The 22388-nt window shown below is 34.3% G+C and overlaps 1 protein-coding gene across 13 annotated transcripts in view; it reads right to left on the reverse strand.

The window, feature by feature from the left end:
• Positions 1-22388, reverse strand: part of LOC136038068 (forkhead box protein P1-like) — a 188305-nt gene that overhangs the window by 20287 nt on the left and 145630 nt on the right. For 9 of the 13 annotated variants that reach the window (XM_065721040.1, XM_065721041.1, XM_065721042.1 and 6 more), the window contains 7 exons: positions 16120-16258; positions 15192-15314; positions 14212-14365; positions 13105-13496; positions 5926-5970; positions 5052-5128; positions 2987-3088 (listed from right to left, as the gene is read on the reverse strand). In XM_065721040.1, the coding sequence (XP_065577112.1) occupies positions 2987-3088; positions 5052-5128; positions 5926-5970; positions 13105-13496; positions 14212-14365; positions 15192-15314; positions 16120-16258 (1032 nt within the window). Of the gene's footprint in view, positions 1-2986; positions 3089-5051; positions 5129-5925; positions 5971-13104; positions 13497-14211; positions 14366-15191; positions 15315-16119; positions 16259-20627; positions 20785-22388 lie in introns of those variants that run through there. The other 4 variants (XM_065721046.1, XM_065721039.1, XM_065721045.1 and 1 more) reach the window with 2 other exon arrangements.

A 22388-nucleotide genomic window follows, 5' to 3' on the forward strand; every position in this document is an offset into this window, starting at 1 on the left:
TCTCTGAGTCAAACATTTTGGGTTGAATAGGGATTAAAGCTACTCGCAATATTAACAGTGTAGTATCACACAGCAGAACTAGGAAAAAAGAGATACAAATATAAGCGTAATCTTAGATTGTTGAAATTTGGATTTCAGTTACATATCGTGTTTATTTGGAGTTCAACGTAAAATATATGCAGATCGCAGAAAATATTAGTTAAATTAATGTGAAATAACATGCCTATTTACCTCCACTTGACAAGAGTGCTTATTTTATTTTTAGCCCAATGTAAAGTGAACTGTAAAAACCAATAAAAACACAAATAATATACTTGTTTATTTTTCATTAATAGCTTCAAGATTCTAGCTAAAAATTTGAGATGGCGTTTGTTTCTTCTAAGAAACGAATGGTTACCTCTCTTATCAGTTTCCCATCTTTTTCGCCTCTTATTAAATAAAATAAGAGATATCTTTGATCACAAGAACTTATCGTCATGGCCGTAGTACGTAAACTGGTATCTAATTGGTTAATACTTTGTTTAATGACAAGGCCTCATTAGCCTGATAATGACCAGTCCGAGGTCGCATGTTCCCGCAATCAAAAAGTCCTTGTAGCGCTTAGAAGCCATAACAAGGTTAGAGTAAACTTTAGCTATCTAAGTTTTGCTACTTATCTAACTTAAGTTTTGCTACGTACTAAGTTTGCTACTTAATTTTTCTCTTTCTTGTTTTGGTTGTATGCTTTTAACATAACTTACCAGCAACCTAATAACAAGTGAGGTACAAGTGTATCTAGGTAGCACAAAACCAGCTTCCGTAGGGCCTTATCCAGGATTTCTGTTCGGAGGGTGGGGGTTACAAAATAAACTTAAAAAGGATGGTGATGTACTGCTTTTCGCACGGGGGAAATTTTGAGACTTAATTTTGCAAAATGTCTCTTATAAAATTAAAAAGAGCCTATTAAAAATACCCTTATCCTTCAGATAGCCATTAAAAAACCTATTTAGTACTTTTGTTGATCCTTTCAAGTATAGACAAAACACATAGTCAATTAGTTTCATATTTTATCTTATTATTACTCATAGTAACACATTTAATTTCCACTGAAGAATTATTCAGAAATTTCCCTAGTACACTTCTTGAGCTCCTATAAATGAGGGGTCCAGAACCAAAAGCAACTGAAAAGTGGCTTTACTCTGTCATATCCACAAGGAGGGGACTTTTAGGAATATTTCTCCGCCCAAAATCTTAAGGTATCCCCCAAAAAACATCGCCACCATGGTAAATGCCAACGTATACGCCTAAGTTACTCTATATTATAATTTTTTTCCAAAGCAAAATTGTCTTATTGAGATTTATTACAAATTTATAGTTCATCACTTATTAGACCAGAATTTTAGACAAAAAATGGAAAATTGCAGTAGTTAAATAATTACCATAGCAGCAAATAGTTGCAAATAACTTGTCAGTGGGTTGTCACCTGCCTATTGAACAAGAGGCTTTATGCTGGACTTCTATTGACGACAATTTTGTTTCGGAGAATTCACACCGTTTTTAATCTATAGCTCTCCTATTTCTAACTAATTGGAAATAGATTTTATTTAACTGAAATAGACAAAGAGAATATTTTATATTAAGATAATTTCCTAAAATCTCGCATAACCAATTATGAAATTAGTTTATATAATCGTACAATAAATCATTTAGTGCTAGATGAAGAAAAAGAGTGATCAAAATTTGAATATGCTTCTTAAGTTGCGGCACAACTTCTCCTAGTTGCGGCACATTCGCCGCAACTAGCATAAGTCGCTAAAATTTACTATCCCTTTTTTCTTCCAGGAGGATACTGAGGGATTGGAGGATACAGAGGATACTGAGAGATCGCACTCGTTCATCGGTGGATGTGAGGTTCCACCACTTTCAGTAAATTCCAATATCATACTATGTCATATATTTAACAAAGTTTTGACAAATTAGTTAAATAAAGTATCACAAGTTTTTGATACCTATTTGAACTTTATTTTCTAAATAATTCACATAGATTTAATACAAGGTGATTCATTTAAGTCACTTGTGTTTTTAAAGAAAAAAAAATCAGTAAACTGGGCAAAATGCGTTACTTACTTCACGAATCTCTAACGTCAATTTCTAACAGAGTGAAAAATTTTTAAGGAGTATCTAGATTTCATTTTCTCCAAAATTTCGTTTAATTTGACATAGTCTAATTGTTCTCATCATGCTAAATATTGAGGAAAAATACGAAGTAAGAACCTCGTTTTTGGTGTCTCTTGATATTTTAACGAAATAATTTTATATTTTTCATATATAAGCACTAGGGATGTCGATCTTTGGACATATCCCCCGGAAATAATGAAGGTTTTACAGTTTAACACTAATTTATTATTTTCCTTATCATTCGCCTATTTTTACCTCTAGTTAGTATTTGTGTCTCTTCCTTATTATTGGCTCTCTTAAAATCAATTCTTGTCTACGCAACGGATATACCAGCCATAAAGCGAATAGATCAAAAGCGCTAGGAACTTCGCTAAGAATTTCATCTGGTAGACTAAACAGGCAACAAAAGAAGTCCTACCCTTCATTTCAATCTTTTACAGGGTTCTTAGCCTCTGCTTAGGGTTTCGCAATTTGTATAGTGTTTATTGTTCTTTTTTAATTTTTTACATTAATATATCATTTATAAAAAGTACCTATTTCAGCCTTTCCTTGCAACCACTCAATTTAGTCCATAAGCTAATAAAAACGTGGAAAATGATGTTTACCATGGGTATTTTTTCAGTTCCATCAAATGTTTTTTTAAAGCCATGGGAGCGCTACGAACTAGCATGTTTTATCTAGCTTAGTAAACGCTGAAATAAAGTTCTAGTATTTTCTCAATCTTTTTTCTCTTCTTATATAAAAACAGGTATCAAATTATCAAATTATTTCTTCAATGAATATTTTCTACCAAAATTATATTAAGATCAGAAAACATCGTAGTATTTACCTTCCACGTGGCAGCATTTCTTCTGAAGTAACAAAAAGTATTCTGGAACCAGTTGTAAATCTCATTCAAGGTCAGTTGCTTCTCAGGTGACTCCACAATAGCCTAAGAAATAAAGTACGCTATTATATTTATTATCTTCATGTTTTATTGCGTTAAGCTGTAAAAGGTAAATCTTTATTTCTTAACAAATGGCAAAAACTCGAATCTTACACTTAAGGTATAACAGTTGATTTTAAATTCAGTTTACTTGTGAGTACTATATACGAAAGTTAATATTGATCATATCTCTAAGTCAAAAAAAAAGTTTAATTTCTACAAAATGATTTTATTTTATCTCATGTGCAATCGATGATGCCTATTGACAAGGGTAGAGTCACTGATTTTCAGAAAAACTGATTTTTGTTTTTTATTTGGGGGAGGGGGAGTGGTTTATAGGGCTGGAGGAAGGAGCGGGTTGAAGGGGTTGGGAGTTGTATTTGGATGAAGGTTGTTACCCTGGGAGTGTTTGAGAGAAGGTGATTGTCTTTTTCTTTTTTCCTTTCATTATTATTTTAATTAGTGTAGGATGCTTCTAGAAACATTTATGTAGGTTTTTTATTATTACTTTTAATTTACGATGTCTTTAGGAATTTTTATGTAGTTAATCGCTACACGTTAGCAAAATTTAAATATTTCCCTAGCGTAGTGATTTATATCTGTAATAGTTAATATTTTTGTTTATTATGTAAATAAAAGTCATTATGTAGGATATTCTAAAGATCTTCAAACTAATCACAATTTTTTTCGATTACTGTGAATTTCTATTACTATTGTTCTACTGTAATATTACCAAATATTTCGTTAGGCAATTAGCTTGAAAGTAAATATTCAGCTGATTGTCCACTTTTAGAAAGCGTGTACACCATGTGGCACGCGGAGGAAGTGGACTTCGCGTGGTATGAGCAGGCACCGTGAAATAGAAGCATACGATACGTGGTTAAACAAGTGGGAATTGAGATGTACGCATGGTCGTGGAGAATGGACAACCCCTGATAAATGTTACAAAATAACTATGAAATATTGTGAAAAAAGTCACGAAACGAAGTTTTAGGCTTGATTGATAATAATGGAATTTAGAAATGGATTTTCCTTACTAAAAGTAAACCACCTTTGTAAATAAATATGAGAAGGGAGTTGTTTACTTTTTTGAAAGAAACCCTTGAAGGGTTTAACAAAAAATTACATAAAATGGTGAGCAATATCATGCTTTCTGAATTATCCCAGTTTCAACATTATTTGAAACCAAACTTTCAAAATGTTTTACAAATAAGACAAGCCCTCTGTAATATCTAAATAGAAAACAATATATGAAGTTTGTCACATAAGTCATACAAATTATTCATTTTTATCAATTAAGCTTCTTTTTATTCAATTATATACAATCATATTTCTTTTCATGTAACTCAATGACTTAGAGCATAATAAATATTGACTACGTTACAATAGAGTCAAAACATAAATTAAGGAACAAAAGGTAAGTCACTAAGGCTTACTGGGCAAGCAATGTAGCAATGTAGCATAAAAACGCATGGTCTTCAGTTCGATTGTAAAATAATAAAATTTTGAAAATGCCTACTCCCCCCCCTTCAATACTTTTTTCTACAATAAAAATCAACGAATGAGGTATGATCATTGAAGTGGTGGTATTTAACTTCTTGGGCCTCCTAAAATCTCAAAATCTTTACGATTAGTGACCTAACGATTACAATTATTGAGCAAGCTAGTCACTCTAATGACTGAACTTCTGCAAATTTTATTAGAATAGAAATTGCTGAACAAGGAATGATTTTGAAATTAGACAGTTCCCATTCCTAACATCTAATTGGTCTGGGATTCAGGGGAGGTCTTCCCCCCATCTTTAGAATTTTCTACGTTTATCAACGATTTCTGATATTTCCAGTACAGTAGGCCCATTTTTACGGATTTTTCCCTTATCCACAATTCTATTCCTCCAAATATTCTTGATTACGTGTGGGCTTGTATACAAAATCAATAATTATGAAAAAAATAAAAACTAAAAACTAACCTGTCGTATAAGTGAAGCATAGGTGAAAGGAGGCCTTACGTCAGCAGAACGGTAGAATTCACGGTTTCGGTTGATTTCTAGAAAATTTTATTTTAATTACAAATTCTGAGTACCACAACAAATAAAAAAAAAATACGCTCAAGTAAGCTAATATTCGGTAGCAAATAATCTCCTCTAATAATATTCAACGTATCTAGGGTGGGGCACCATTGAAAAAGGGTAGCAATTTTTTTTCCTGTTTAAGTAAGCGATAAATGACTGGCGTGAATATAATTCGAAATTATACGGAATTTCATTCTTTCTTTTGAAGATTGAATATTTTTAAAACATCTGTTGTTGTTGGTCGACAGAGAGGACGCTCCCCCTCAATGTTTTGTATCAAGACTTGAAAAATTACAAATTTTATAACCCATCATTAGTAAAAATTCCAGTAATTAGTAGTTGTTGTAATTTATATAGTCTTATGTTAATGTCCTTTTCCCAATAATTTTGTATGATAAGAAATATGGTTGAAAATATTAGAATAAATGAAAAATTCAAACTTTCCTTTCTAAGGATCAAGGCAAAATCTTACTTTCTTCATTTATATTCTATACGTTCAAAAACTGAGCAGTCAAATCGCAAAGCAGTTTTTAAATTTTCAAAATAATTGCAGTAATTATAAAACATGTGCATAAGATGTTCCCTTTTACTAACTAATTAGTTTTTACCACGTCATGACCCCCCCCCCCCCTCCAAAAAGAAAATTCTATTACCAAAAATTAAATTGAAAAAAAACAACAAATTAACATTGAATTATAAAAGAAACAACGTGTGCCAGTAAGGCTTAAGATTGGTAAGTATAGTGGTAAGGTAATATAAAATTAATGCTTACCTTGCTGGACATCAAGACCCGCTCTATCTAAAAGATAAGGGAGACCTGAGCCGCATGGAAAAGAAAAACAAACTTAAAAATCGGCAGTAGTAATTTGAAAAGTGCTTTGTGACTTTTTTCATAAGTTTTTATAATCCTATTAAACAAAATGTAACTTTGATCGATTAATCTATTCTCTTTTTTCTCTTTTTTCCAAAACAGATGCCCTTTTTGTAAATGCAGAAATATTTGGAACTTTGAGTGTTGTCCATCCAACTTCCTTATTTTGAAGGCTAGATAAAAAAAACAAAAACAAAAAAAAAAACCTTAGTTACGCAAACAGATATTCGTCAATAACAATCAAAGCAGCCAAAACAATTTTTTTTATTTTCATCACTCTCTAGTAAAATTAATAGTATGTCCGCAGCCAAAAAACCTACGATATGGTGAAGGTCCTATTTTTCCAGTTTATTTTTTACTAATTTTAATTCATTTAAAATAAGTTTTTTATAATTAAATGTTTTCTTGTCATATTTGTCTAAAATTTTGCTCTCATAAAGACTTAAGGATAACTCGTTTTAGCGAAACGTGAAATGCAACAACGTGATCTAATTTCATTTTATTATCCTTTTTCTTCAATTGTTGAGCAAAGTGTATTGGATTGCTCTACAACAGCTGGAAGAAAACAAACTCATATTAATTCTAAGAAAGGATTTAAGGGAAAATGAGACATTGTGGGAGGAGGTGCACAGTGAAATAACTTGGGGTGAAGGACGAACATATCCAGCTAAATTAGCCTGAGGCGGTGTATTACGACGAGTTGTAGTTAGGTGTAGTAGAAATACCATTGAGAATCAATATTTGCTAAATTAGTCACTAAACCATTTGTTGCTAAACTTAAGGTCCTTGAATTTGGTAAGTGTTGGAGGTGAAAACTCCGCCATAATAGCGGATATTAAATACTACAGACTGAAGAGTGTGTACATATGTTCATATACATGTGTACATATTTTTGTGTATTCCTTTTATTTGTTCTGACTATATGAATTTGAAATTCTAAAGAAAGTAATGCCAGAGAAGCTATTATTTACATCTTTTGTTTATTTAGATATAATAACATATTGAGCTGTTTTTAGATTGGATTCATTCTGAGAAACAACTTTTTTCGGTTAAAAGAAGGATTGAAACAAGCTCCCAAGACAGAAAATTGTTTATAAAAGTTTTCCTACAAACTTTTTGGCCTAACAAACAGTTATTTTAAGAAAGTTTCTGTCGCAACTTTCAAAACGACTAGCAAAGCATAATGTCTTTTTCGACTGCGATTATCTTGGCAGCCTTCATTTGATATTCTGACTCGAAACATCAAATGCTTTGACCTCTTTCGAATTTATCTCAATTGACTTTCTTAAATAACCGGCCACAAAGCAATCTTGCCTTTCCATTACTCAAAAGTAGGAAGGAGAAAGCTTTTGTTTCAAGCTTGAGGCTAAGTAAAATAACAAAAATATTGAAGTTTCAGTCCAAACATTAACATATTAAAGTTTGAGGGACTTTCAATTTGAAATTTAAGCTCTGTGTTTGTTTTAATGCTTGCTGCTTTTGAAAGGCAAAGTGCTAGCTACTTCATTAACGTGCTTAAATGACAAGAGAAAGAGTTTGGATAGCTTAGATTAGCGAATCTATTCAAAACTGAAAATGTAAAGTTTATTTTCCTTTTCACTCAATGAAATTAACTAAAGCTTCCCAACAAAATATCATAAATAATAGCAAGGACCCTCTGTTACAAATATGAGTCAATGAGAAAGCTGTTAAATTAGAAATCTTCGTTAAATTAGATGACTTTTTTTGAATTTCCTGAAAGTTCCAAATTAAACATAGCTCCAAGAATAAAACAAATTAAATGAAATATATAATTGACAGGCAAACCTTTTTGGCTACAGATCTGAAATTCTTAATAAAAAGAAAAAAAGCAAAGCTAGAATAAACAGCTAAAATGTACAGGAAAGTAACATAAAGAGAAGAACAAATGCTAGATAACACTGGAGAAAATGAGACATAGTGAAAGAATTCACATTCGGAAAACTCTGGTTGTTGTTTAGTATGTCAAACAGTTCAACAATTAATAGTTTTGACAACAATTAATACAATAAAATATTGGCTATTTATGCTGATCTCAGATGCACAAAAATCGAATTTTAATCATACTTATTTCACTTTTGAACATATAAAGTTTGACTTTTGTCCCAATTCTTTAAGAACAATTCTTCAAACACAAAGACCAATAATTCAATTTAAATGTCAGTTGCTCATAACCCCAACTAGTCCTGTATTTAAAAAAAGGGAATAAGCTGAATTTTGTAAACCAAAAGCTCCTATTTATCTTGATACCCAAATACGTAAGATATAGGAACACAGATTAGACTAACCGATTAAGCACATTTCGTTGAACAGGCTGGGCTATAAACCATATTTTGATAAGTGTCACGCAAAGCCTTTTAAATTGCTGAAAGCGCCCAGGCATCTAAGCATTAGAGGGCAAACGTATCATCAGTATTTTTACGATATTATTCAAATTTAAACTAAAGCTTTCAAATAAGAAAGGATTATGTATTTTAAAATAAGCACCCGAAAATTATAAAAATATGTTATTTGATCCTTAACAATTTCATTAAACGATACAGATAAATAGATAAGTGTATTTCAAAAGCCCATGGGCCATATACACACAAGCATATAAATAAATAACAAACAATCAAGGAAATTAAACAACAGTACAAATTACAAACACGCGCAAAACAGAATACAACGCGAAAAAACCTAATCTAACAACAAAAGAAATTAATCATATAAACTTTTTCTTCTTACTAAGGATTTATCTATATAGACTCCCACACGAAATATTGTGGTTGGGTTACTATTTTGCAGGTATATGAGGGAGATGCGTTGTCTCTCGGTTAAAATGGCATACTAAAATATTAGACTTTGAGTACTAACAGATATGTGCTAAAACTCATTATAAAAGAAATAAAAAAAACTGAAATTTGGCCAAAAAATGCAAGGAGAATACGTTTGAAAAATTCTGTCAATTATGATTCATATTTTAAAGATGATAATAATAACGAAATAAAATATAATAAACAAAGAAAAGATGTTAAATAATGGAGATATTGATGATACGCGTTTGAAAGTTTGAAGAGAATAAGATACGATCTACTTCATTTAAAATCGTTTCGTTTAATATTTTTATTATTTTCCATACTTACTTAAATAAATGACAAGAAAAATAAAGGTACGTAAATCGATAGATAAAAACTGATAACGAAAACCATAAATAAAAAAAAACTATAAAATAACCTTAAAACTAAAGATTCAAAAATATATTCAGTTAAAGGATATTAGAGTAGGGATTTCAAATAATTTAAGAGCGGGCCCAGAAAAGGTCTGTTTTAACTTCAAAACACTGCTTTAATCCAGCCCTTTTCTTAGCAAGTTCTGCCATAAAATGCCAAAAGGAAACGTTTCAAGAGACTATTTTCCTTTATTTATTCTCGCCCCCTTTTTAAGCGTTCGCTTATGAATGACGCTCAGCCATATTGATGTTTTCAGTCCTATAACAGTTGTTTTGACGGCCTAGAGGCTTTAAAAAATCTCACAGATATAACTTTGTTTAGAAACCATACAAAGCCGAAGGAATTAAAGTCAATAAAAATAGCTTGGTACTTTTCGATCATTTGGAACACACTCAGGAAATTTCATCTGCAAGATTAGACAACAAGAGCTAAGAGCTCATATGGCACTTGTGACGAGGTCGGAAGAGCCGAGAGCTCATATGGTACGAGGTCGGAAGAGCCAAGAGCTCATTTGGACGAGGTCGGAAGAGCCAAGAGCTCATTTGGCACTTGTGAGAAGGTCAGAACCTAAAGTTAAACTTTATAGCACAAGATCCTTCTAAATATCAAATTTCATTAAGATCTGGTCACCCTTTCGTAAGTTACAAATACCTCAATTTTCAAAATTACCTCCCCCCTCCCAATTCCACCAAAGAGAGCAGATCCGGTCCAGTTATGTCAGTCACGTATCTTAGACAGGTTTCTATTCTTCCCATGCAGTTTCATCCTGATCTCACCGCTTTAAGTATTTTCTAAGATTTCCGGTCCCCCCCAACTGTCCCCCCCAATTACGTTTGATCCGGTTGAGATTTAAAATAAGATATCAGAGTTACGAGGTCCTTCTAAATATGAAGTTTCATGAAGATCCGATCACTCCTTCGTAAGTTAAAAATACGTTATTTTTCTTATTTTTCAGAATTACCCCCCCCCCCCGCAATTGAGCGGATCCGTTCCAATTATGTAAATTACGTATGCAAGACTTTTGCTTATTTTTCCAACCAAGTTTCATCCCAATCCTTCCAATCTAAGGGTTTCCCATCATTTTAGGTCTCCCCACCCCAAACTTCCCCCAATGTCACCAGATCCGGTCAGGATTTAAAATAAGAGCTTTGAGCCACGATATCCTTCTAAAAATCAAATTTCATGGAGATCCAATCACCCATTCGTAAGTTAAAAATACCTCATTTTTTCTAATTTTTCAGAATTAACCCCCCCCCCCCCAACTACCCAAAAGAGAGCGGATCCGTTCCGTTTATGTCAATCATCTATCTAGGACTTGTGTTTATTTTTCCCACCATGTTTCATCCCGATCCCTCCACTCTAAGTGTTTTCCAAGTTTTAGGTTTCCCCCTCCCAACTCCCCGCCCCCATCACCAGATCCGGTCGGGATTTAAAATAAGAGCTCTAAGACACGATATCCTTCTAAACATCAAATTTCATTGAGATCCGATCACCCGTTCGTAAGTTGAAAATACCTCATTTTTCTAATTTTTAAGACTTACTCCCCCCCTCCCAACTACCCCAAAGAGAGCAAATAAGTTCCGATTATGTCAATCATGTATCTGGGACTTGCGCTTATTTTTCCCATCAAGTTTCATCCCGATCCCTCTACTCTAAGTGTTTTCCAAGATTTTAGGTTTCCCCCCTCCAACTCCCCCCAATGTCATCAGACCCAGTCGGGATTTAAAATAAGAGCTCTGAGACACAATATCATTCCAAACATCAAATTTCATTAAGATCCAATCACCCGCTCATAAGTTAAAAATACTTCATTTTTTCTATTTTTCCGAATTAACCGGCCCCTTCTCCCCCCCCCAGATGGTCAAATCGGGAAAACGACTATTTCTAATTTAATCTGGTCCGGTCCCTGATACGCTTGCCAAATTTCATCGTCCTAGCTTACCTGGAAGTGCCTAAAGTAGCAAAACCGGGACTTTAGGTTTTCCCCCTCCAACTCCCCCCAATGTCATCAGATCCGGTCGGGATTAAAAATAAGAGCTCTAAGACACAATATCATTCCAAACATCAAATTTCATTAAGATCCAAATACCCGCTGATAAGTTAAAAATACTTCATTTTTTCTATTTTTTGCGAATTAACCGGGCCCCCACTCCCCCCCAGATGGTCAAATCGGGAAAACGACTATTTCTAATTTAATCTGGTCCGGTCCCTGATACGCTTGCCAAATTTCATCGTCCTAGCTTACCTGGAAGTGCCTAAAGTAGCAAAACCGGGACCGACAGACAGACCGACAGACAGACCGACAGACAGACCGACAGACAGACCGACAGACCGACAGAATTGGCGACTGCTATATGTCACTTGGTTAATACCAAGTGCCATAAAAACCAGTTTATAGATGTCCGTATTAGGAGACAATAAGCTTAGACTCTGTAGAAAAGCTACGTTGTAGGTATATTTTAAGCAAATATTTAATATATCGAGTAGGTATTTTGGTTGGGCTAGGATACATTTTGCATGCAGCCCCGCCATACTTAACCCACAACCCCTAATGTGCAAATATATAGCCCAAATCATATATATATATATCCAATCTATCTCCCAATGCATTTCAGTCGTTTCAACCCGTGTCCCTGTAAATTGTATGAACTTGGATGTGTTCTGAATAATGGACAAGAACTGAATATTTTTTCTTTAGATTTAGAAACTACGATAAAGGGTTGTCAAAGATTTATTACTTGTATAGATAGTGCAGAATGAATTTCAAGATAAAAAACTAAAAAATTCAATTGCGTTTTTTACTATTTTGTTCTTTATTTCATTTAACCTCATTGTGTTTTCGGAATTTATAAGGATCAACAGAATCGTTGCTAATCATCTTTTTGTTCCCCCTCCACCCAGCTCCTAAAAAGATTTTGCACGTTTATTTTAACAGAAATTAACTTTTCAAATATTCGCGATTTCATTATATTTAAGGATCTTTTTACCAACAGTAGTGGGGGGTTCGTATCTCTATCCCAGGGAATTACTGCCGCTTCGACTGACCACAAAAAGACATTCGTTGCGGAGCTTAAGGATAAAAAATATGTTTATTTTCAATGGGAACTGTCCTGATGACGATTAACGAATCACAGATGAGTTTACACACTTAAATCAAGCTACAGCATTCATGTCAATCTAGCAGAGAACAAAGTTCAGCCCATAGTAACCTATAATTCAACAACACTTTTTGAAAAAAAACTGTCCAGTGAGAAAAAATGTCATTTAAAGCTTACTCAGGAATGGCAACTATGATTTTGGTAGAAGTTTATAGCGAAAAAAAAAATACAGAAATTGAAAACCCTCGAAAATGGTTTCAAATCAAAATGAACTGCCCCATTGGAATCAGAATTATCGAAAATCCTCTGCAGGAAAGTTACAAAAACCCCTACCTAGAAAACAAGAAAATTCGATTCTTTACATGGAACACTGATTCGTCTTCTTTTTTTATTTATTTTTTCATCAGATACAAAACCGGCATAAAGTGGAAGTAGAATCTCTATAATTCTTGATTCTCATTAATTAAAAAAAAGCCTCACCAAATTTACTCATAACATGAATTGTGGACTGAGGTACGAAAATAAGACCTTCTTTGAGAAGTTTTATCGCATACGCTGGCAATTTTTCGTACAATCCAGGCAATTTTGGGTTATTACAATTGTCGCAGTAAGCCAACAAAATAAATATTATTGTTTCTTTTAAAACATACCATAAAGAAACTAGAGATTGGAAGTGAGAGCTGGGAATGATTTGCATACGGATTTACGTAGATTGAGGCGAGAACCAAGCATTACGTTTAAAATAAACTTACCAGAAGACATAGAGCTGTTGGCCTTATCAGATACTCTTCTTCTCACCGGTGCTGGACAGGTTGCAGTAGGGGGTGCCATGAAATGATGCTGTCTTGGGGGAGGCCCCTGAGATCCTCTTGACAGATTAGATAATGTTGATGACATATACGGAGGAACAGGTAAGCTAAGCATGCTTGAAGGATCAGGTTGAAGGTTTGCAAGAGTGGTATCCCGCTTGCAGCCGTTAGGAGGCTCAGCTTCTCCTTTTGGATTGACTTGAAGGTGGAGCATCATTGCTTGAAGTCTTTCCCTCTCTCGTTCAAGCTGTACCTCTAACTGAGAAACTACTTGCATCTGTACACGCACTTGGGCTGTTGAGCGATCGTCAATGATGTGCTCACTATTCAAATGGCTAAAATAAATAAACAAAAGAAGGGAATCAACAGCAGGAATACAATGCAAAAATAAAGTTAAAAAGGAAAAACACATAGTTATCAAGTCATCTTACTGAACTGCTTCTCAAACTTTTCGACTAGAGATTTGGAGGGGAGAGACGGTGTTTTGGACTTGACCGAAGGTGAGGGGTCAGTTTCACTTTAAACAGAATTAAAATACAAACTAACGATCAAAAAACAAATTACCAATCGTACTTCTTTGTAAATTGATAACAGATGGTCTGTAACTTGATACTGGTTCGGGGACCACCACTTTGAACAGTATTGAACCTGTTCATTTATGTACTTTTTTTTTCATAGCTTAGTTAGCGCTACAATCTCAGGTAATTTAACAATAAAAAAAGTCTTCGAATAAGAATATATATATATATAGTACATGTAATAGCAAAAGATCGAACTTGTTGACGCCTAAATACGCTCACTACAGTTTTGGGCCCTCGGAAATATAGCCTCATGCTGCCTCCCTCAGCTTATTGTTTTGGACAGAAAACCTAGAGCTTTTAGGCCCGTGGTCACCATGGTCATAATAAGAAAGAAGCAAATATTACGTCCTATCGGTTTTAATTTATCCAAGTAGCTTTGAAATGCAACTTCTTACAATCATGCTTGTATATATCGAATACTGATGGCTGAGAAGCAGTTATCTACCAGTTATGCCAAAAGTCCAATTACCTTATGAATGTTTGAAAGTCCTCACACGATGTTTCACATCCAGGCCAACGACAAAGACCATGTCCAAACAAAGGATGGGATTTTTCTTGTTCAACCTTGTTCGGCTTGTCTTGCAGTTCCTCACTGCTTGTTCGGGACCGGGATGTTATTGAGCCTAGCGGAGAGTAGAATCAAATTAAAATTCAGTGACATGCAAGGCTAAAGCTGTCACCCAAATCTCTATAGTACGAGTTGTGGCGTGTATTCTATGGACCATGCAACATATATATCCCAGGGATTTGAGTATTCATGCGATGTTGAGCGTATTTTACTAGTAGTAAGATGGATTCTATGCCCATTTTACCATATAAAACCCCATTTACCTAATAAAATAAAGACCAGGAAAGAAGGATTCAGCAAAATTTCACTTATTACTCCAGCTCCCATCCTCCTTACACTACATCTCTTAAATAGTTTTCTAGTTTAAAAGCCGTGTAAGAGCTTGTTTTGCAATTCTTAGCAATCTGAACTTTATAAAAGCTTTTATAAAGTTCATTTGGCCATTCACTTCACTTAAAAAAATATACAGATACGTTTAATTCAAAAGCTGTTAAGTTATCTTGAAGGCCAAACACACATCTTCTTTGAATAAAAAGCTGTTCGTCAATAACAATGAAAAAAAACTACGTTTTTTTCAGTTTTTGCTCTCATGTAACATTTGTGATACGCATTACCGCCTTTTGGTTAACTGCAGCTAACTCATTTGAGCGTATCATGGATTTATTTTTTCTTTTTTTACCTTTGTATTGTAATTAGTCGATTTAATCGACAAATAACCTGAATTTCATTTCAATCGAGAATCACACCTATTCACCAACATTGCGATCTCTTAAAGCTGTCAAGGAATAAAACTTGTTCAATGCACACCTCAAGAATGCTAAAAAGCTAGGAAAAAGAATAGTGATTGTCAATATAATCAAACTGGATTGAATTAGGCTAACCTGACATGTCATCGCTAGACTTTTCTTGATTCGGTTCCGGACTGGGAGTGTTATCTCTTGTGGTAGTTATTTTTCTCATTTCTTCGGATGAATTCCAGACGCTCGCATCCATTTTGTTTTCAGCTAGAAAACAATTAGAACCTTTGTAAGCAGAAAAGTAAACACAAATAAACTACGCTGAGAAAAACATGAGGAACAAGAGAGGACATTTTAGGGATCTCTACAAAGAAAGGTTCTTTAGTTAATTGCTCCTCGAAGCCAAGGCTGTAAATAAATAGGGGTAAATTTAACTTCCTTTTGTCTGTTAGTTACGTCTTAATAAATGTGTTTACACGGCAACTAGACTTCACAGCATAGTCTTCAGATTAGCAAAAAATAGATATATTTAATCAAATAGATATATTGATCTAACAAAAAGACTTTCCTGAATATATACGTTTATTTAGAAAACATTTTTGACGGAGAAAAATGAGATTCATGGCCGAAATACTAAGATATTACTGTGTATTTAAGAGCGTGTTTGCTGTTTTATAGACACTTATTCAAAATAGGGGAGGGGTAGGGTCCTCTGCAATAATCTCATAGTAGCTATCTACCCGCATTTTCTCCCTTATGAAGGTGTGCTTTAGTATATATAAGAAAAACAGATTACTTTCATTGTTCTTTATGCGACAAAAAAATAATTATTTTTTTGTGATTATCTTTTCCTTACAAAAGCAAAGGGAAATATACATAATTAATTTAATGATGTCAATATTACCTAAAATGTCTTTGTAAACAGGCACATTGATAAGCTGATAACGGCAGACTGTTTAAATATTTGCGTGATTAATAGCGAATGGATGCCCGTATTGAGAACAAAATACAAGAAGACATCTTTGAAGACTACAACGTCTTCTCTTAGAAAAAATAAAAAAAACTGTCGCACCTTCTCTGGGCAACGCTGCATGCAGACTCATGAGGTAGTGCCGTTGCGCAAGCTGCAAGTGCTGCATCAAATGTTGCTGTTGCAAGGCCAGTGCTTGCATCGGACTGTTAGATTTCTTATCTGCAGTAGTGCTACCAGTCTAAAAAAAGAAATAAGGATGAATTGTATGAACTATATATATATATATATATATATATATATATATATATATATATATATATATATATATATATATATATATATATATATATATATATATATATATATATATATATATATATATATATATATATATATATATATATATATATATATATATATATATATATATATATATATATATATATATATATATATATATATATATATATATATATATATATATATATATATATATGATGAACCTGATTGGCTCTTCTATATGAAATTTTAAGCAAAAAAGAGAAAGAAAATTTTTGAGTCATAATGTTTTCACAGGTAAACTCTTTCTTTTTCTGTGAAATATGTCTTGGTACTTCCGTCCCATATAGACTTACTATAATTTTTGGGGTTCTTAAAGCTATGAATTTGATTGCTCTGTACAAGATTCCAGTTCCTTTGTATTGGTTATAGCCTACGTTAAGACTAGCTGGGTGATATGAGCTGTTTCAGGAGATCGTGAACGGGAGGGTGATGATGGTGTGCAGACTTTGATTTTTTTTTATTCTTTTTACGTTTGGCTCCAGAATTAAATATTTTTTTTTACAGTAGATTATGGCAAGGTGGTTCCCAGGCTTTGAGCTGGATTTTCAGCTAAATTTAAAGTTTGGTTTTAATTTGGGAAATAATTTGATAAAGGTAAACTGATGCTTTTCGGCCAAGATCACAAACGTATGCCACCGCTGCGGACTAAGGCTGAACTAAACATGATCGCTTTTATAGCTAATAGACGGAGTCTGAAGGTGGTAGCACTGAGGTCCGGCCGTGACCGAAGTGGCAACAACCTAGAATCGCTGGAATCTTACAGCAAGAGAAGGAGTAACATGGAAAAAGTTTTGTAGTTTTCATACAATTTCAATTTCCTAAGCTCATCAAAATCGTGTGTTCTGGAGGGTGACAGTGGGTACCTAAAAATATCCTCTTGGGGCGTTATCTGGACGTAAAACCATTCCTGAAAATTTCTTTCAACTAGCCGAACAACTTTCCAAGATAATAAAAAATTTTTAATCTTGCTGAACGATTCCTTTTCTAAACTAGCAAATAACAACAACAGAGTGATACTGTCCGATTAACACACAGTCCTTGTTTCATAGTCATTACCGTGACAACTGCATCCCAGCCCTCCTCATAATACCTAAAAACAGCCCTAGAATTTCCATGGACTTTTGTTGATTTTATTGACTGGTAGCCTATTATTTTTAGTATTTATTTCACGCCAACAGTTGATTCATAATGCCAAATTAAGTCAATAAAAAAAACTTTTATATATGGAAGCCTATACGGCTATATTCAGGCATCAGAGGGGGGGGGCGGCAGGAACCAAATTGAAACGATAACAACTATTATAATTGGAAGAGTGTTGAAGGGGAATCAAATGTTATACTTTATTTTATTGTTATTATAGCTAGTTTAGAAAAGGCATATTTTCTTCTACCTGCACCAAGCTTTACCGAAACCATTCTCAACTATAGTTCAAAAATCTTCAAGGTCAAAAATCTACAAGGTCAAAAATCTTCTTTGTATAAACAACAGTGGAAAAACAAAGACAGATTTTTCCTTTATGGCTCTCATACACAATGTATTGATAATAACAACACCTTTTAACTTTTAAGTTATCGCAACGGATTTTTGCGACTAAAAATTCAAGCTTTTCAGGTCAAGCTCTTAAATCTGTTTATCCAGGCCGTGATTAAGTGAACTGATGGAACTCGAAAATCCCATGTTAAAATCGAAAAATTTATATTATAAAAGTACTCAAGTATTCATTGGCGGAAGATACCGCTTTTAATATCAGGCCATAGCTTCTTGAAGATGCTACACAATGTTTGCTAGGATTTTGCTTTATTTCCCGTAATTGGTTAGAAGTCTTAGAAAATGTCTCGCTCTTTTTCACAAGTCTACTCTATGAAAGATATTGCTTTTAGAACAAAATCGGTACTATCATGAGCAGAAGACAATAACCTGTAAGATGATTGTATCCATTTTTCGATGTATTTTCCTGTTTTCGAACAGTCCTATATAATATTTTCAGCTACCTGAAATTTTTACAAGTTTTTGCCAGAAAGAATCGTTTTAGATCGCCGATAATACCCATAGAGACCAGATTGACAAGCTGGTATAATTAATCTGCTATTACCGCCAATGAATAAGTGCTATTTGAAGGGTTTTTGACAATTGACGGTCTCTAGAGAATTGAGAGACAGAAGGCTACCCTAACTTTGATTTTGAACCTCGATGTTTTCAAGTTCACTTAATCACGGCCTTCAAACCCGATTCGGATAGCCGATCTCAGATAGCAAGGGGATAGGGTAGGAAACTGAAATTTTCAGGGATGGGTCTAAAGGCTAAAGTATATCCCAGGAAGGTATTTTAAAGTACCCACCTCCACTCCTTCTCCCTCTAGAGAGCCCTGAAATTTGCCTACATGACAGGTCTATTACCTATTGAAATTTAGACAAAATAACATTTTACCTTAGTTTTCAGTTACCACTTGCTTTTTCTCTGCCTTTACTTCTGAAAATATAATTCCTGTTTTTTTTTAGAAAGAATTCAGAGCCATACCAATGTTTTTTTTTTGTTTTTTTTATTTAGCACATGTATTTGCATATCTTTAAAACCTTATAAATTGGAATTGAGCTAAGTTGTGAAGCTGAAAACAATTTTGTTGCACTTCATTCAAGCAGAAGATCTATTTTGCGGGGTTTCACTTTTATGACACACATATTTTTAAAGGTCATCAAAGGTCAGAGCCCTCTAGAGGGAGAAGGAGTGGAGGTAGGTACTTCAAAATACCTTCCCGGGACATACTTTAGCCTGTAGACCCATCCCTGAAAGTTTCATTTTCCTAACCTAACCCCTGTCCGAGATAGCAAGAAGTCACTTAACTAGAATTTTACCTTCTATCCCCGAAACTGAACCCGACGCAAGGGGGATTGTGATGCAAACATTCTTACGCTATTAGGGTGTATGTTAAATATCATACTAGATCCCATTACTGTTGTAGGGACAACCTGAATACATTAATCGATGCCCTTTTCTATGGTCTTTTTAAATATAACAAGCGTTACTCGCAAATCAAATTTGAAGCCTCTAAACAGACCCTGAAGTGGCACCTAATATTTTACTTTTTGGAAACTTCCTTATCCTGGATGCTTTTTAAAAATTCCAAAATACTTATTATACAATTTCTAATGATTATTCCATCACTTATATCCCACCAGCTGTACATCGTTTTCCATTAAATTAATAAGAAGAAAAGAGTCGCGCCACCGAAAATTCATGGAGTTCTTATAAATTGGGCTATATATTTGCAGATTTTTGGGTGAGATCAAAGCGAAGTTGTCCATATTTAGAAATAATATAAGTAAGATTTCGTAATGCTGTAAAATAGTTTAGAGAATAGCGAAGTGCCCAAAAAGTACGAAATTAGGTGTCACTTGAGGATTCACTTTGCCATTAATGCCGAGTGAAACGCTTATCATTTTTAGACTGAGCAAAAAAAAGGGATCGGGTAGTAGGCCTACGTTCACCTAGTCCCTACATCAGTAATGGAATCGGCTACACTTTTACCGGGTTAATTCTCTCCTTTCCTAAAAGTCTGAGAAAAATCCACAAAAGCGTTGACGAAAAATATTCACTTTCAGTACTCTAAAAGTAACCTCGTCCGTCTGCAGCCGAAACCTAATATCCACACAAAAGTTGAATTTTAAGGTAAAAATAGACCCGAGAGGGTGCCAACTTTCAGAAATCAGCGTCACCAAATTGTGGCAGACCTGTGCCGCTATGGTGGAACTATACTACACCCGTGGAACTCCAAGATACACACCAGGTGGCAGAAAGTTAGTGGCCCCTCGAATGGAGCTATCCTAATCTTGACACAGCAAGTTCAATGGGGCAGTCTTATACACTCTGAGATAAAACTGAGCGTTTCTTGTAGTCGCAGTAGATTACACTGGTTCTCCACAGCCAAAACCTAATTCAGACAAACTAGAATTACAAAAACTAGAGCGAGTGCCAAAGATCGGAAGAAAACGGACTTCAAAAAACGTATCGATTATGTTCAGTATCTTTATTTATTTCCTCTATCTAAAAGATTAACAAAACCTTTAAAAATGAAGCCATTAAGTTTAAGCTAAGGAAAAACGTACTATACTCCTGAAAAACACATTAACCCCCTTAAAATATGTTAGAGTACAAAGACATTGCTCAAAACAATTTCTGTACGGCCATCTGCACTCAATAGAACTACCAATATCACTTGAATTGTCAGCTGGCTATAAAAACTACAATAAAAATTGGATTTTACTAACCTCCATACAGAAATCTAAATCCAGTTAAAAGAAACTGTAAATTTTCTTTCAATACGTTTATCCTTGCAGGAAACAGCAAAAAAGCCTTCTTCCTTCCTCTGTATCTAAAAGAAGACTGAAGCTTTTCGACGGAGGTACATTGTGTTTATTTTCCGGAAATTTAACAAATAATAAACAAGCCATCTGGTTTATGTAATTTTCGTGGATCGTAAACAAGCAAATAGCGAACTCGAGCAAACATCAGATAAACAAAAAAACCAACCCGTGCATATCCAGTTACAATTGGATAAACAGACCTTTGTTTGTTAATACAATTCATGCTATTATAAAAAAAGAGCTATTTTGATAAAGAAAATATATTTATATTGGCTATATGGTAAACTTGGGCCAAAAATACCCTTCCAAATTAGCAGCAATAAAAACATAATCCTTACTTCGTTCTTTTCAGAGCAAGCCTAATTCCTTAATTTTTATATTTGCTTTTAATCTAAATGCATCCTAGTACACTTCTTGATGCTATTAAATATAATTCTATCAAATAAAAATATTAATACTAATAAATATTACTCGTGTGTGGCGAGTCTAGGAGGTATGGAGATAATTTTTTTTCTAATTCAGGATCCAAATTTTACAGAACTAAAATAAGAAACACCATGACTTTTCTAATTGTGTTGCGAGAGCAACACTTTGGTTTTGTCCCGTTTTTTTTTTTTTTTTTTTTCCTATGCCGTCTATCTCAGCTTATTCCTGGAAACTGGTAAGGGTCTAATCTGTGCGGTTTTTTACGGAAAGTGTGGACCTCAGGCCGGATTGATGAATATGACATTACATTTTAGAAAGCTCCGTAGAACTCTTGCCTGGGGCCAAAAAGGATGGTTTTTGCTTGTCCTCGAGCCAGAGCCTATGGTGTGCGAAGTGAAGTGGAGTTGTATAGCCTATGTCAGAAAGGAGTATCTGAAGTTGTGCAGCCAAGCTTTTGTTTCATCAAATTATGTTTCTGCTTTCGAGTGGAAAGCTCCGTTCTAGCAGGCAAGCAGGCAGGCACCACTTTCAAATTGAAGATGAAAGTGCTGCTATCTATTGTTTCTACCCATTTCTGTTCGTGATTTCAGCTGACTTTACCATTCTTTTTTTTTCTACTTGGGATTGCAATAGAGAAATGGTATCAGATATGCCTCTTAAACTTTAAAAGTTCTCTCATTGCTAATGAAATTAGAGCTTATCCTTTGCTCCTTTTTAAGTGGTGGTGTTAGAAAGTTGGCCTCCGGTAAAAAAGTCAACTTTTGAACTAAGACAGATAGAATTTTTTTGTCAACGGCAATCGATAGACCTTGATGAGCTGATTAAAGTATATGTCATCCATTTTTTGGTACAAAAATTCCTTCATGAGATACATCAGTTTGAAAGTTTCAAGGGGTTGACAACTTCAGTGGTAAGGTACACACTTAAACCAAAAATAGGCCGATACCAATTGTGAGATATGTAGGGGACTTTCAAGCAACAGTCGACTATTAGCTTATAATCATCTTTGGCAATGAGGGGTTTGCAACTTTTGATGATTGGTGTACCTGTTATCTGTTTCTGGTGTAATTGATGGTAAGAACAACTTGGTTCCCGATTGTAAGACATGTAGCGGAGTTGTAAGTAATAATCAGCTGTTACGCTACAATGATCTTCAGCGACGAGGGGTTTGCAACTTTTGCAGGTGTACCCATTATTTGTTTCCGGTAAACTTGATGTATATCACGGGAGAGGGACTTG

Source organism: Artemia franciscana, chromosome 17 (assembly GCF_032884065.1).
Source record: "Artemia franciscana chromosome 17, ASM3288406v1, whole genome shotgun sequence".
Lineage (NCBI taxonomy): Eukaryota > Metazoa > Arthropoda > Branchiopoda > Anostraca > Artemiidae > Artemia > Artemia franciscana.